Source organism: Limulus polyphemus, unplaced genomic scaffold (genome assembly GCF_000517525.1).
Source record: "Limulus polyphemus unplaced genomic scaffold, Limulus_polyphemus-2.1.2 Scaffold561, whole genome shotgun sequence".
Taxonomy (NCBI): Eukaryota; Metazoa; Arthropoda; class Merostomata; order Xiphosura; family Limulidae; genus Limulus; species Limulus polyphemus.
In genome coordinates, this window is record NW_013666171.1 from 313021 (window position 1) to 330707 (window position 17687).

The window sequence follows — 17687 nt, forward strand, 5'->3', positions numbered from 1 at the left end:
GTATATACATATATACATATTTTTATTTTATTTTACTTATTATATATGTGTATATATATATATATATATTTAATTTTATTTTACTTATTATATATATGTGTATATATACATATTTCATTTTATTTTACTTATTATATATATGTGTATATATACATATTTCATTTTATTTTACTTATTATATATATGTGTATATATACATATTTCATTTTATTTTACTTATTATATATATGTGTATATATACATATTTCATTTTATTTTACTTATTATATATATGTGTAGATATAGCTAGATAGAAAAAGCCAAATTAAAGTTCACTTCCAAAGGAGATAATATAAACAAACAGAAAAAAACGCGATTTTTTAAAAAGGAAATATAAAATTATTCATATGAAAAAAAACAAGAAAAATAATAAATTAATTGAAAACACAGCACAGTCTTTTTTTCATATCTTTAATATAAGTATTCCTCATTGTTCCTTTAAATTTTTATTTTACTACAAGATTTGACCTTACCAATTCACATAATGAAGTAGTCATGTGTTTAGAAGTATCTTGGCGCCATTTGATTTATTGAACTACTTTAAAATTCTGAACAATTCAGCTTCAAACAAGAAGTTATTATGGAGTACAAAAGAATCGGGATTGATGAAATGCACAAGCGGCTCAGAAGTTACACATGATAAAAGATTAAAATTGTGTATTTAATGTTAAATAGTTATTGAGACTCATGACGTGGAAAATAAATATTGCACAAAGATTCCCCTGGACTCTGTTCTTCTTTTCTCATTTAGAACAGAAATGATGAAGAATATTTAATTCCAAAAGACGAGAAACAGTTTTGTGTTTTTGAGTTAGTTTTACAAATTATTTATTTAAAATTAAAATAAAAAGTTTATACTAGTCAGGTCAACTTAATGTAATAATTATTAATGTTAAGCGGAAGCATGAACAGTGCGACGAGTCGCTGTTTTTATTACTATTATTAGTCAGTAATTTATTCTGATTACTATTCCTTTTGTAAAGTTTTGAAGATGAAATTAAAACCCTGGAGCCTTCTTTCTCCTGCAGTAGTAATACGGTTCAGCTCGGCTATTAGACAACCGCCATTGGAGTGAGTCATTCTGACTCTTTTTGCCAGTTGGACGTAAAATGATGCTGCAGTTTTTCCCGATGGATTGTGTTTTATCTGCTCATTTTTCGCAGACTTCTCGGGCATGAAAACATAGAAAATATTAAGCTACAGCTCTGTGACGCCGGGGATTAAAATCATCAGGAAAAACAAGAGTTCACGAGCAACACAGAATAATTTCATGCTATTTAGAAATACACTTGACTATGGTATCATTAGACGAATAGCTAAAGTAAGCTCATAAGGGGACCTGAAATCTCGACCGTCTAATTTGGTGAGACACGTTACATTTATTGCATTTTCAACGCAGAAAATAGCGCTGCTTTCTTTAAACACATTATGATTCGATAGAATAAACTTTCACATAGAAAACCGTTTAACATTTACACATCATAAAGTAGAATAATACAGATTCCAATTTAAAAGACTCTCATCAGAGTTAAGTCTGTTAATTATAGTAGCGTGAATTTAGTAGAACTAAATGAGATAAGCAGCAGGCTAGGGTTTATTAACTTCAATGGTAGGTAAAACGTTGTAACATGTGTTACAAGAGAACGAATTACACCGTAATGAATGTGAAAAATGTTTCATTACGTTATAGAGAACTCTAACTACCCTCTAAAGTTTTCTAAACTGGCATTAATCTTCGGAAGATTGGTGTTATGTGCAACATCTGAGAGGCTGTTGCTGAAACATAAGAATGTGGATTATGCCATGAAATGGTACCCTTCAAAGAATTTTGCCGTTTCATTTCTTTTTCTTCAAGATCGTACAAGCGTATTGATGATCAAATGATTTTATTCGTATTCTGAGTGTTTCATAAGGTCGTTTTTATGTGTTACTCTTCGGTTATTTAATAATATAATTTGTGATCCAAAAATGACTAAATGTTAATAATTTTTGAATTTATAATAATTTGGTTGTCTTTAAAACGTAGTTCCGATGGATACAAATTATTCTACATATTTCATTGGCCCGGCATGGCCAGGTGGTTAGGGCGCGCGACTCGCAAGCTGAGGGTCGCGGGTTCGAATCCCCGTCACACCAAACATGCTCGCCCTTTCAGCTGCGGGGCGTTATAATGTTACGGTCAATCCCACTATTCGTTAGTAAAAGAGTAGCCCAAGAGTTGGCGGTGGGTGGTGATAACTAGCTGCCTTCCCACTGCTAAATTAGGGACGGCTAGCGCAGATAGCCCTCGTGTAGCTTTGCACGAAATCCAAAACAAACAAACATATTTCACTAACTTATAAATTTACATTATTGAAATAAAGTCTGTGGAGAAAACTGTACATTCCCAGCTATTTAATTTAACCTATTGGCACATTGATGAGTGTATTATCTTAAACAACTCTGAAAAAATTAAAATGATAATATGTACGAACGAAATATTTTACTTGTACAAAAAAACAGAATAAAGAAGTCGTGTAATATAAAAAGAGGCAACTTATGTAAAAGGGAAAATCATGTACTGTAAAACGGGATAAAGAAGTCATGTAAAACCATGTAATGTAAAACAGGATAAACTAAACAATATAAAATTGACCGTTCCAATACTTAAAAAAGGGAGCTAAGTATTCAAACTTTTTCTTTACCAGGTTTAATTATTAACTCTAACATGTCTCCTTTGTTTAATATTATGTCTTTATATAGCTAGCCACTTTCTTCTAATACGGCTGTTTTGTGCATGTAAAATGTTTTCATCAGGTTCATTACTTTTGCTTTTATTACAAAGTTTAAGAGCCCAAAAACTTGTATTTATTCAAACTTTAATTATTTTTTACTATATACACACGTATATATATATATATATATATATATACACACACCACTCTTTTACTTTTTTTTTCTGTCATACATACATAATTTTAAAATGTCTAAAACTAAAAACATTTTACGCTAAATGAGATTTTAATTCACACTATCATATAACACTATAACATAGATACTTAATCTTTACTCACTAAACCACTTTCTCACTACCTATTTCTTTTGATCTAAAACAGTTATGAAGCCGCTGTTTTTAAAGTGATGCAAGAGTAACTGATGTAAGGTCTGTTTAGAAGCATAAGAATAACGCAGTCCATTTGATATTGATGTGTCGATACTCCGCATTTAGCCAATAGTCTGTCCTGTTACATAGAATCACGGCAGTGTTATTCTATGTAACTAACTTGGCTGGAGCCAGTACCGTGCCTCCCTTTGTATGCTCTATTGAATCACATGTATTCTCTTTCCACTCAAGAAGCTCGTTTTCTAAATTTCGATATTAAATTTTCCAAGTACAGTATGTGTTAAAATATTTCACGCAAAAAGATAATTTTTAATTTAGTTTTATAATTTATAGACCTTCTTCTCCTCATACTGGTGTTCCTTCAAATTAAAAAAAGTGTAATTTTATCACAGTTAATTGGATATTTAGAACTTATAATAACTTAAAACCATTTTATTTTATACAACAATAAATATGAACATGTAATATGACAATTTCAAGCGAAACACATTAATAGAGTAACGAACGATGCATATTTAATCTCGCCTTTCCAAGAATAATATATTTTCGAATGCTTAATATCTCCTCTCTATAAGGCTATTAATTATGAATATCTGGCCATTAAAAGTGTTAAATTAACCACCTGATACTAGGTAATTATAAGTATGACGAAAACGTCTGTTGTTACTTATTTAAGTCGGTAAAGTTTTACTTGATGAATTGTTGTTAAAATAAATAAATAAATAAATAATGTGTTGTCAATCCTTACGATAATTCTGTTTTTAAATTGCTTAGAAAATATAGTGTAAAAAATTCAACTTAATTTCTTAAAAACTTCACCAACTTAATCTAGTTCACACCAAAACAGTTGTTGTTTATGTAATTTGATAATATAAATGGCGTCTCAACAATTAATAACGTCTGTCATATCCCATTGGTCTGATTAAAACCCTGGTATTTGGCGAAAGTCCTCTCCAGCACTGGGGGTTGATGTATTATTATACATTCTTCCTTACTTTCCATTATAATCTTTTAAATGAGTTAGCAATGTATCGTTGAGAGATGAGGGTGGGTATAACATTATTGAGTTTTAGATGGTACAATTTTGATATCAATAGCGTTAACATTTTCATAATTTGTTTTTTCTGTGCTTCGTTACTTGTTTACTGTTTAACTAACTTTTATGTAGACCATTATGAAGGTTAAAGTGTTAAAATCAGGAAATAACTTTTCTTTTTATCCTCAGTGGCTTGTTTTTAACATCATTCTTGATATTAATTATTTGTTTAACCACCAATTAAGATAAATTTGATAGATGGTGTTCCTCTACTACTATGTGGTTCCTATTTTAATATTTACCTCACAAGCCAGGATATGCTTTGTGACTTCTCACGTTGTTTTGTTTGTTTCTTTAAAGTTAAGCACAAAGCTACACAATGGGCTATCTGTGGTCTGCCCACCACTGGTATCGAAACCTGGTTTCTAGCGTTGTAAGTCCGCAGACATGCCGCTGTGCTACTGTTTCGTACTTCTTGTTGTTTTTATCTGCCTTTTTTGTTTGGCCGGCTGTTTATCATACTTGTTATTTTTCATAGGTTTGGAAATGTTGTTTGTTAATACTTCACAGTTTTTTGTTGTTTCTTTTTAAACTGAGCTGTATTAGTTTTCCTGAAATTGTATATATATATACACACACACATACTTTTCTGTACATAAAATCGCATTTACAGTAATTTGTCAGTGCTCTACCGAAATGAAGTACTGACGTACTTTGTTTAATTTTCACTCGGCTGTTGTTGTCATCAGCTCGTGAAGCTATTACTTGTCATTTAGGATACACGTAAGATCGCTATGGTGATTGTACGTGTAATTCTACGAAATGTGTTTTAAGAAAGAAAATGCCGAGCGAAGGTATCCAACAGATGACTTTGTTTATTATAAGTTTTTACTTAGGCTGTTCTACAAAGAACATGTGTATTTTAAACCATTTGCATGTATATGTTCTACGTTCTGTGTTTTTCTTTAGCACAATGAGATATTTACTCTCTGTCCACCACGGGTAATCGAGCCCACGATTTTAGAGTTGTAAGTCCGATATTTGCTGCTCACTCACTAGGGGGCTGCATGAGAATATGTACAGGTGTAAATAAATATGTATATTTGTGTATACATTTCCACGTAAGTGTCTGTGTGTGTGTCAAGTTGTTTAAGTTCACAAGTCTTCAATAACTATAAATACTTCAAGAATAGATTAGCATTATTACAGTATGTGTGACAAGTGTTATGTCGTTACAACATGTTTAACAAAGCATACAAATATATTAAAGTTATTTGAATCGTAAAATCCCCTTATTTTACATATAAGGTTTAAAATGATGTATTTACGAAATAGCTTTTATTTATTTCACTAAAAGTTACATTTCATTTTTAGATTCGATTCAGATGTAACTAGCTTAAGAAAAAAAAATAAATTGCGGTTTCAATGCCGAAAGCCAGCGAAATATTGGAAACCAACAGACCCAAAAATGTTATAAAAACAAGTTAACTGCAGATTTTTAGCCACGGCATAACGGCTCATAGAATGGCTCTGGGTTTTTAGCCACGACCTAGCGTCCCACAGAAAGGCTTGGAGTTTTTTAAAGTACAAACATTTAACTCATAGCTCCGTCATCTCTTGACCGATTTGAAATCTAGTTACAGTTTTGGACTCCGGAGGGTAAACTATTTCGATTGATGCATTTGACCACGCCCAGGATCTCATAGATTAATTTACTCTAATCCTGCCTAAAAGAATCTCAAGTGTCGCTGATATTGAGTATTTCCTCTTGTTTCTTCACACATTACTCTTAATTAGTTCACTGTAGCTCGAAATTAGAGAGAGAGTAAAAGGTAGAATTTGAGATTTGTCTATTGTTTACCACAAGTTACTGCTCAATAAGCTACTTATTCAAAACCATATCTCATCGGTGGAGTTAGAAGATCAGAAACAAAAGATTCTATGAAACGACAGTTATATATGCAAAGGTTAACAGTTACGGTTGCAACATAGAAAGTCAGTGAAATATTAGAAAATCAATATGTCTAAAACAAATCTGCAGCTAACTTCGTTTTATAAAAATGTAATATTATTTTGATGCATGTCGGAAGAATAGGTATATAAGTTTTCTTCTATTACTGCTATATAAGATATACGTTATTAGATTTTCTGTACAATTACTATTGGTACTACTTTTCTACTTACAGGGCAGTCGCCAAAATGCGACGAAAATGGTGTTCAAAGAAAGGTGGCAAGGTTGTTTCATCATTACACTAAAAGGATCATCACTTTGAATAGTTACTACCATGGCAAGCGTAAAGGGATATTTAATGCATCTTCTTGTTCAAATTTTCATTTTCGTGTTCATGTGGAAAGTAGTGGCATTAAAGACATTGGGTAGTTTGTGTCCAGATAGGTGTAACTGTAGTCAACGTTTCTCCAGTGGCCTCAAAGCCAAGGTGCTAACAGTTAACTGTTCTTACCAGAATCTTAAAAATGCCCCTCTTGGAATTCCCTCAAAGACACAGTCGCTGTTTTTGTCCGGAAATCGATTCCTTGATCTGTTCAACAAACTCCCAGAACTACCACAATTGATGGAGCTTGACTTGTCAAATAATAACATCAAACGTCTTGGTAGAGGAACCATTTTCCAAAATTTTTCACGGCTGAAAGTTTTGGATCTGTCCAATAACAAATTTAAAACTCTTTTCAATGGTGTTTTTCGTGGTATTCATAGGCTGGAAAGGCTTACTATTGCTAACGGAAATCTAAAATTTATCGATGAACGGGTATTTGAGGGAATGAAAATATTACGATACTTAAATTTGAAAAATAACCAGATTCACTCAATAGCACCAGAATGGTTTCTTGATATGATTAATCTGGAAATTCTAGAAATAGATCACAATGAAATTTCCTATATAAGTAGTGGCACTTTCTCATCACTAGCTAACCTACTTAATCTTTCTCTAACAAACAACCAAATCCGTGGAATGAGTGATAACGCTTTTGTTGGTCTTCATAAACTCAAGAGTATTTTCTTGGGTAACAATTATATTCAGCACGTTCCGTCAGCCCCCGTCCAGTCGCTGAAAAAGCTCAAGCTGTTGAATCTCGATTCCAATCCCATACCCCTACTTTACACTCGTGACTTTGTTAATTTGTCCGTTGTGGAACTTTCTGTTTCAAACAGTACATCGTTAACCCTGATCGATGAGGGTGCTTTTTGGGATTTACCATCTCTCGAATCCATCCATCTCCAGAATAATTACCATCTACAATTCATTGATCCGGAAGCTTTTATTAAAGTACCTAATCTTCGCTTTTTAAACTTGAGCAATAACAATATCTCTGCTATTAGTCAGAACATCGTGAAACAGAGAACGAATGTGCAAATAAGCTTGAGTGGGAATCCATTGCTTTGTGACTGTAATCTACGATGGATTAAAGAGGCGCTTGATAATTCTTCCACGGTAGTGTTTATAGAATCAGACAACCTACTTTGTAAGCAGCCAGAAGAAGTCAGTAATACACGCCTACAAGACTTAGATCTAGGAAATATGCCAGTTCAATGTGCACCCGTCCTTGTTGGGCCAGTGAATCAAACAGTTGAGAAGACCATAGGAGAATTTCACATCTTTGAATGTAGAGCTTTTGGAAATCCTTCGCCATCTGTTTACTGGGTTTTACCATCAGGTAAAATGCTAAATGACACTACAAATGATATTCACATTCAAATGAAACAGCCCGAAAGCTTTGTGATTTTCCACTTGAAGCCTAATGACTCAGGAGTGTATTCGTGTGTTGCCGAAAATGTGCTTGGCCAAGCCGTCGGTGCTATACGTCTCCTTGTAGATAGTATTGACATTAACATCTTTCCTCAGAGAGTATCCTCCACTTTTGTTACTGTCGTTTGGAACGGCACAGCAAGAAATACTTATCCAGAATACGACTTGCTCTATCGCATCGAGGGTGAGAAAACTGACAGGTATGAGACAGTTACTGTCAGTTATATTTTTCGATCTTATACCATTAATAACCTTCAGCCTGAAACCACATACAAAATTTGTATTGCTGTCAAAGACGATGAAGGAGAGAATCTCAAATTATCTTGTACTCACGTAAAAACCCAAGATGCAAACTTTATCATGCAAGGAATTCAAACAACAAGCAACGTTGCGATTGCTGTTGTTCTTGGAATCATATCGGGGATGGTAATCATCATTTGTTTCGTTTCTGTAGCAGCTCGGAAATATCGACAGAGACATTATGAGACTCCACAAAAGTCTCTTATCAGTAACATGGCACATGGAACTCCTCCGGAAAATGTCAGTAGCCTAATTGTGACACGAACGGAACCTTGCCTTGAACAAGATTAGTCCCTCAAGTTTTCGTGTTTGCTAAGTAAGAAAAAAAAAACAAACTTTTTTTTTCTCAACAAGTGTAACAGAACACGTGGGGCATATTGTTGTGGATATAACTTTAATGTATGAGGCTAAAAATTGATAATTCGACTATTGAACTAATATCTCTAAACTTTCTAAATGATGACGTGTGTCTCAGGAGTAGCCTAAAGATACAAGATTCCGAATAACTTCACGTTCGTAATATTAAAGTAGATTATCATCAGACATTTATATCAAATATAAAAGTATGGCGATATTACATCTGAAAGAAGTCTTGTTCTAGTACGTTGGAAGAAACTGTTGTTTGCAGATTTCATGTAATTTAGGTATATTAAGAGTTAAATTATTTGGTTGTTTTCATTGAAAAATTAGAAGTTTCTACCCATATTAACCACAGAATATGGTCTTGAATACAACTTTAATAAACGTTATTATATTTAACCTTCCAACATAGATGAGAAACTACTTCTGTGATCGATCCATTATACTAAACACGGAGAAGTAAAAACGTATGATAATCTCATGAAAGTGATGCGGTAAAATAGTAAATGTTTTGGTTTGGGCAAAGAAACTATTCTGTAGCTTTATACTGGTATAGTTTAGTTCCTAAACTTCAGAAAAGGTAATATATCTTTATTGTTTTTAATATTTTTTATTATTAGATAAGAACTTTAAGTCTCAATATTTTAGGATATATGTTGCCCAACGCGTGCGAAACATCATTAAACTTTACCCCTTCTTTTAACTTTTCCAAGTCACTACTATAGTTATACGGAATAAAATGTTTCCTACTTTATTATTATGCTTATTTCATTAAAATTATTTCAGTATTTTCCTATATAGATTAAGAATGCTAAGCTACAAAAGGAAAATGACTAAATAATGATGTAACAAGGTAGCAATTATTCACTGCTTTCCAGTGTTATGTATAATTTCATTAACAAATAAAACACATGTCTAAAGCAATTAGGCTTGACTGTATAAAATAGAAAACTGCAGAATCATTGTTTGAAAGACTACAGAATAACTTAATTAATATATATATAACTTTATCTTAAAATAATTCAACATCAGATTGAAATTGAAACAAAGTATGTTTCATTGAAAAGTTGCCAGTAGCAACAGACACCAAGATAAACAATTAAATATATATTTTTAGCCATCATCTACAAACTATAAGTCTGTTACAAAATTGTAGTTTACAATAATTATTGGTAGAGTTGTGATCCATAACTAAGCCATCCAGTTGCTATTAAACTAATAATGAAGAGGTCATATTAGCTCACTATTTCGCATCCTAGTACGAAGAACAAAAATTGGAGTGTATAGTTTCATAGTTCTGATTAACATTCAGATAAAAATAATCGTACTAACCTCAGATGTATGACATATGGGAACCACAATTGCATACATACATGTAAATTCACTCACTCCAAATGTAGCAAGAATCTCCTCAAAACCAAAATGGTTTAGATTTGAGAAATTCCAGAAATGTTCTCAGATACCTATAGTATTCCTTACTAAAGAATTAGTTTCAATTTATTTGAGCTTAACAGAGAGCAATAAATTTTAATATAATTAAATAATTTAATGAAACGTTAATTATAGCTCAAAACAGAAACCGTGAATCATTAAAAATGACTGTTCAAAACTGAGTGTTCACACTCTGAAATATACTTTGAATATTAACAAGATTTGAAAAATAGTTTATCAAATCATACAGAAGAAACAAAATGAGCAATCATGTGACTTTTTAAGAGTTCTTTTTTTTTGAAGTTACAAAATAATCCTCGTATCTTGTGTCTTTATAATTTAAAAATTTACAAAAATACATTCAAAAATAAATTCTTAACATCAACTTTAGAAGAGCTGTTCCAGGATTAGGGTAAAGTTGCAATCACAAGAACATCAGATGCAAGTAATGTCTTTTCCTATATGGCATTATGGAATTATATCATTTATAACTGTATAGAGAATATTTTGAATTTTTTTATATTTACTCCAAACATTATAATTTCCCCTGCACCTCTGATTTAAGTAACCACGTTTTATATAAATAGGTACACCTTCTTTAAATATGCACGCTTCTTTACTTAAGTAATCACATCTAGTTTAAATAATTACCCTCTTTGTCAAAAAACACATCTGGTTTGAATAAGCACCCCCTTTATTTATATAAGTGTGCCGGTTTCAGCAAGAAATCTACCAACAAATAAATCTAGAATCAGATAAAATTGTAAGCTTAAGATTAGAAACCTGCGTCAACTATGAGTAAATAACTAGAAGTAGCTTAATACGTAAGATTGAAAATTATGAATTATTTTATTTTCCATGCGGTAAAGTGGCATCCTTAAATAGAAAAGCAAATAATTGTGGCATTATCACGTCTTATATATACTTTTCTTGTGTTTTCAACAAATAATTTCAAACTTTGTAAAGTTGAAGATGAAGAATGGGTCAGATTGAGTTAAATATGAGTAAATAAGTCGAGAATAAAATAAACACGCAAGCTGAAGATTTGAAAACTGGATCAACTATGAATAAATAACCCGAGAATTAAATAAACTCGCAAGCTAAAGATTGGAAAACTGGATCAAATATGAGTTAATAACTCGAGATTTAAACAAACACACAAGCTGAAGATTGGAAAACTGGATCAACTATGAGTAAATAACCCAAGATTTAAATAAAATCGCAAGCTGAAGATTGGAAAACTGGATCAAATATGAGTAAATAACTCGAGAATTAAACAAACACACAAGCTGAAGATTGGAAAACTGGACCAAATATGAGTTAATAACTCGAGAATTAAGGTATTTTACTGAAACATGCATGCCTAATTGAAACAAAAAGACTATTTAAAAAAAAAAAACATAAGTCTGGTTTAAAACGCACGCCTGCTTCTTTTATATAAATAAGCCTGCCTCGTTTAAGTAAGCATACCAAATGAACTAACATTGCTCGGGGTAAGCAAACATCATTTGTTAAATAAGAGCTACTGATTGAAATAAAACACATAGCATGATTAACATCAGGTGTTCAAGTTGGCAGTCCTTATTTATATCAGCAAACCTGGTTTAAATATATATGTATGTTTGAAAAAAAATAAGCACCTGTATTCGTATACATACACGTCTGATTTAAATAATCACCTTTTAAGTAAATACACCTGGTTTTAAATGAATACCTTATATAAGTTATCGGTGGGTCAGCGGTAAGTTTACTCTAAAATCCTATGTTCTATTCCCCGCGGTTGACAGAACTTAGATCGCCTTTTGCATACCTTTACGTCAAATACCCAACAGCACAAACAACAACTTTCTGATTTATAGTTAATAAAACATAGCTTATAAGTCATAACGAGGTTGCTGGAAATTTCATACAATACAAGAACAACATAGTTAATCACTCTTTTTCGGGATATCTGTAATCAAGCAATTTTTCTCAGGTATGTAATTTGTTATCCAAATATTTAATATTACCTTTATGTTTTTATTTTCAGTCTTCGGTTTTGTAGTGTTTTACTTAAAAATTAAAGTGGTAATTTCTTTAATTCCTTTTTAGCACGTTATGTTTTGTAAAAAACAATAAGACAATTTGATGTCCAAATCACAATATGAATCAGAACGACTAAAGATTTATGTATTGTGATTGACTTTTTCACTCTATTAGAAACAGAAAATATAATAATTGTTTCGTCATGTTTCGTCTCATCATACCAAAAATAATTACATGAATGCACAAACATATATGCAGAAAAGTATAAGATGGATAAATTTATGTTATTAGCATTGTAAATCTACAAAAGGATTACAAAGAAGAATATGAGCAAATCACAGAGTAGGCGTGTGGGTCTTGTTACGTATTACAATTCCGAAAGGTCTGAATTAAGTTAAATGATACCTTCAATTTAGTAGTTAAATTGTACTTTGGATTTAACAGTTAAGTAAAAGCTGATATATAGTCAGTTTATCATATTTGCTAACGAGATTGATACACACAGTTTTCTTTTTTAACACAAATATGTTTTAATATACAAACAGCAATACGATTTACAATAAGAACTATAACAAATAGTTATTACACACAATGATTTATATACAAAACATTTATAAACTTACAAGCAATATAAAGTCTTTTCTCTAGTCTGGAACTTCCTTGATATCTTATCGAGGGTGCTAGCTAGCTTTGTCCTTCGTTATTCACCAGCCACACACGCCGAGTTTTCTACGATGAAGTTATACAATATTTTCGTAAAAGTACTAATGTCCAGTGAGAATCCACTGAAGTTAAATGATTTGTAATGTTCGAACTTTGTAATGCTCCTGGTCAAATATCTGAAGTTTTATGATTGATAAGCGTTATAACACTCACAGTTATAGCTTTCGAAGTTTATAGCACACTGACTATAGCAAACTACTAACAGATACTACTTTTTTTTGGCGCGTCGCGTTGGTTATATTTATAGGCGTGTGAAGGCTTTCTCGAAATTTCAGTTTTACGTAACAATACTGACGCTAACACAAGTGTTTATGTACACACATATATTGTTGATTCTTACTCTCGAGAATCTTTTACAACTTTTGAGAATAGGCTGGAGTTTTGCAATACAAATCTAGAACTATAAGTTAGATACTCTTGTAAATATACATTTAATTAAAGAAAACATGGACATTAAAATAAATATATAATAATAAATCCGTCACAGTGGACATTTTCTTCTAAACAAAGAATGTATGTGTTTTACATGATAGCTATCGCTTATTTTTGATAAAATCAGAAGATAAAGGATGTTTTAGACTTCTTAGATAATGGGTTGGTTGTACGCCTTCCTCTCGGCTACACCCATGCATTTATTCTTTACATCTGACTACGTACTTGTGTAGGTAAACACAATATCCTCAGGTCCGTAGCAGAATGTTTGAAAGAGGGGCTCTAATTTATGAGATGAAAAGCCAACACATGTTTTGATGATGCTATGGGGGTCTGAGGGAATGCCACACAGAACATTTGTATAAAAATATGCTATGAAATTACATTTGGAAGCCATTTTGCAATATAGCTAAGACATGGCTGTTCACATAAAATCCACAAAGTCCAATGAAAAGTGAACAAATCATCATTCTGTTGTAACACTGCATAGGGAGCTAGACTTAAATTAGCATAGATATGTATGTTTTATAAAGTAAAGTACGTACAATCTACATGCAGAGTAGTTATTAATTGTTAAATTATATTGCTAATTTAAACAACTCTGTACAACAATAGTATATAAGCTGTTTCAATCATTAGCTATTATATATGTACATGTATGCACTACTGAAATAACATGTTAGCATGCTTCATTCTTCTGGGGTGATTTTCCATAAATAACTTACATACAGTTTCAAAGTTGATAACAGTGTCATAATGATTCTGTATTAAAGCTAGAGCACTTAGTCTTTCTTCGGTTTGTGTACACCTCAGGTAATTATTTAACTGGCGAAGAGCAGATGCCAAAAGTTCACATGAACATGAACTTAGCGGCAGAATGTTAAATTTGAAGGCATAAGTTTCTGAACTTGTTCTACATGTGCATCAAATATGGAGGAAAGATTACTAATAGTGTGGTCAAGAAAATGAATGGTTACTATTTCCTTAAAGCACTCCCCCATTTATTCAGCATTTGTACGTTGGACTTGTCACTGACTAATTCGTAGCATTTTAACATTAATATTAGATTTGTTTGCAATGTTAATACTGTGCTTGAAGATACGATGTGAATAATCATCTACGTTCACTCTTAGCGAAATCAGGATTGTTCTATTAATAAAACACCAGAAACAATAGACCTTGCAAATTTACAGAAGCTTCTTTCAAATAGAAAAGGGAATGTTGTAAAGCTGTTAAGCAAAAAATAAATTCAAAGGATTCCAGTAGCTTTAGATAAGCCAAAACATTTTTCTTATCTTCAGCAGCACAATTGTCATTAAATATTTCAAAAATATCCTCTCCATACACAATAACCTCACACATGTGAAGTAAGAATAGATGACATAAACAGAACTTTTCCCAACCTTCAATATTCTCAACCCAGCGTGTAATGCACACATTGAGTAGTGGAAGCTGTTCCATGCTAGATGTTCTTTTGTTAGATTGTCTTTAACAGTTCCCCACATTTAGGTGAGGATTTAATACAAATAGTTAATTCTTTATTTTGATCGATACAATTTCGTATTTCTGGAACTGAACATGAATTTATAATATGAATATTAAGTGTGTGACCCATGCAATGAGTGTACAAGGCCTTGTTCTGAATATCTCAAATTAGTTTTTGGACATCAAATCTTTCGCCAGCTATAGTGGATGCTCCATCATATACTTGTTCACGCAGTTCATTTAGAGATAATCCAACATCAGTTAATATCTTTGAAATTTCACATGTAATATATGTTACTCTGACCCTCTGTAGCCAATAAACTCTTCCCTAATTTCACAGTTGTCATCTACAAAGCGGAAACATATTGGTAAATGTTCCACACTGCGAGAAGATACTTCATCAGCAGGAACAAAGTAGAATCAAGACTTTTTTTACTTCATCAATAATTTTTACTCGAATTACATCATATCCTATGATGTTGACGATGTCAATTTGTAAGGGGGAAGATAAATATGTAGATTTTTTTGCCTTGAGATGATACAAATGAGTTATCAGTAGTTCATCATGTTCAGCATAATGTTTCATCAAGACCGGAGAATTGCCAGGAGTTTTGGAAGAATTGACATCTTCGGTATTGCCACGAAATACCAAGCCTTGTTCTCCTAAAACAAAATGGCACGAAGAATTTGATGAGGAATGTGTTTTTTTTGTTTTTTTAGTTATACATGATTGAAAGGCACTGTTGACAATAATATCAGTTTTACAAGATGGTGGATGTTCAATGGAAGCCTTCAAAACATCAACAGCCTACATAACCAAGCTTAGAAAAAAATTACAGAGATGGTGACTGGATTGTGTCATTAGCGGTGTCTGAAAAAGAAAAAAATATATAACAATTTTAAGGAGGTGACCAGTGTATAGCTTTAACATAACATTGTTGTTTATATGATACATAAAATCTATTGTAAAGATTGTTGTTGTACTCATCTATATATAGACGAAATATTATATCATGTATATATGCATAATACAGCACAAGATAGCTATTCTGATTGCATATCAAAGGCTATATTAGCTAATAGAGCAGCAAAGCTACGTAATACTGTAACTTGATCGTCATTTGCCAACCCTTTTATTTAATCGTCAAAAAGACATTCGCATATCGCTGTAATCAGTTTCATGTAAGCGCTTCATTCTGTTCAGTAAGAAGTGTCGAAGGTCCAGCTTATATATCGTATATTCTGCAGTCTTGTGAGCCAGACTCTTTACTCGTATATAGGGGGTAATTTCCAAATGGGTTTATAATTAGTACGATTCTCAGCTCCTTTCTTGTACGAAAATAAAAACCTACAAAACTTCTTAAATCTCAAATCTACAATCACTTTATAGTTATATTTCGTGACATGGCGGAGCTTGCTTGTGCTCAAAACCACTTGTAGCTGTTAAATATATACGACTGTTTCAGTTTAAGTTTAAATGCGAGCGTTGTGATTTGAATAGTGTATATAACAGGGCTGTCATATTTAGTTATTTTTTAGAAGCGAAAGTTTATGGCAAGTTTGTTTAGGTAATTCTTTACGAATCATACCTTGTTCAAGGAGTACATTCAATTATCATGAGTGAGCGATTGTCATATTGGTGCGTCACGTTACTAAAACTTTCTGAATTTTTCCTCGTTGTTTTAATTGAGTATTATTGTATCAGAATATCTAGTATTTCATGGAATGTTCTAGACGTATGTTAGAGTATAAATATGCGTCGAAAAGTTATTATTTAGGTCTAGACTATGGATTGTGAGTTTAGCGATAAAGAGCGTATAGTAGCGGTTTTTAAAGTGAAAATATTACAGAAAGATAACAAACACCGATTTGTAAGCCAAGTGGTCTCTATTGTTGAAAACGTACTATATTTATATGAAATACCATTTCCACCTTGTCTTTGTTCTTTCTCTTGTATATGTTTTGAGTTAGGTAATAAGACGCTTATCTTGTTGAAGATTTAAATATGATTTATAACCAGATTTTTAGATACCAAATAAACGGGAAATCAAAGGAATTTCTAATATTTTTTGTTACTGGTAACGGAAAGACAGGAATTATCGTAGAAAGATTTAAGGTCATAAAGTTTACTAAAGCTATATCTATGATATTAGGTTTAAACCTTCTATATATATATGAGCGTTACATTCTTTAACCGATATCGCCCAATAGCTCAGCGTTAAGTCAGATGGCTTATAACGATGAAAACTAGGTTTCAATAGTCGTGGTGAGGAAAGCACCGATATCCCATTGTGTAGCTTACCACTTAACAACAAATAAACAAATCTTTAAGTAATTCAGCTCCATTTGTAGCGCCTCTTTTTCTAATAAAAACATAGCTTGTTTTACTAATGTAAAGTAGGTGGACATTATTTGTAACATGTGATAGTTTGATCGTTTGTACGGTGGCATGGGAACGTTGAATTCATAAAGAGGAGACAACTTTTAGATTAAACTTCATAAGTGAAAATTATGACATTTAAGAATTCCATGTCGTCGTACATTAAAGATATCATCAATTTATTCTATGAAACAATACTTCTCGTTTTCTAATGTATAAATTCAATTCCAAAAAACATTTGTCTTCGAAAACGGATACGTAGAGATCACTAAGAAGACGAAAATTGGGAGGTCTTAGATCCAATAGCTAAGCCAGGTTTTGTTCATAAGACTGATCAACATAGGTAAGGTACATATTACTTACACCACGTACTATTAATTTAATTAGACGACTTATATCTTTAGATTGGCTTTTTATAATTTAGTTTTGAAACAGATTAGAGCTAGTTCGACAGGTAGTGAAGTCAAGATGGATTTTATGTTGAAAAATACTATCTTTATTGACAAAACCTAGAGTTCTTAATCATAATCATAAATATAGCGAGTTTTTGAGATAAAGGGGTTATTCCCTGATAAAGAGTTTAATATTTTGCTAATAATTTAGCGA

At 32.0% G+C, this 17687-nt stretch overlaps 1 protein-coding gene across 2 annotated transcripts in view; it reads left to right on the plus strand.

The window, feature by feature from the left end:
- Positions 1 to 9512, plus strand: part of LOC106459116 (leucine-rich repeat neuronal protein 1-like) — a 48181-nt gene extending 38669 nt beyond the window's left edge. For both annotated transcript variants that reach the window (XM_013918703.2, XM_022385545.1), the window contains exon 2: positions 6365 to 9512. In XM_013918703.2, coding sequence (XP_013774157.1) covers positions 6464 to 8536 — 2073 coding nt within the window. In that variant the 5' untranslated portion in view covers positions 6365 to 6463 and the 3' untranslated portion in view covers positions 8537 to 9512. The remainder of the gene's footprint in view (positions 1 to 6364) is intronic.
- The last annotated feature ends 8175 nt before the right edge of the window (positions 9513 to 17687 follow it).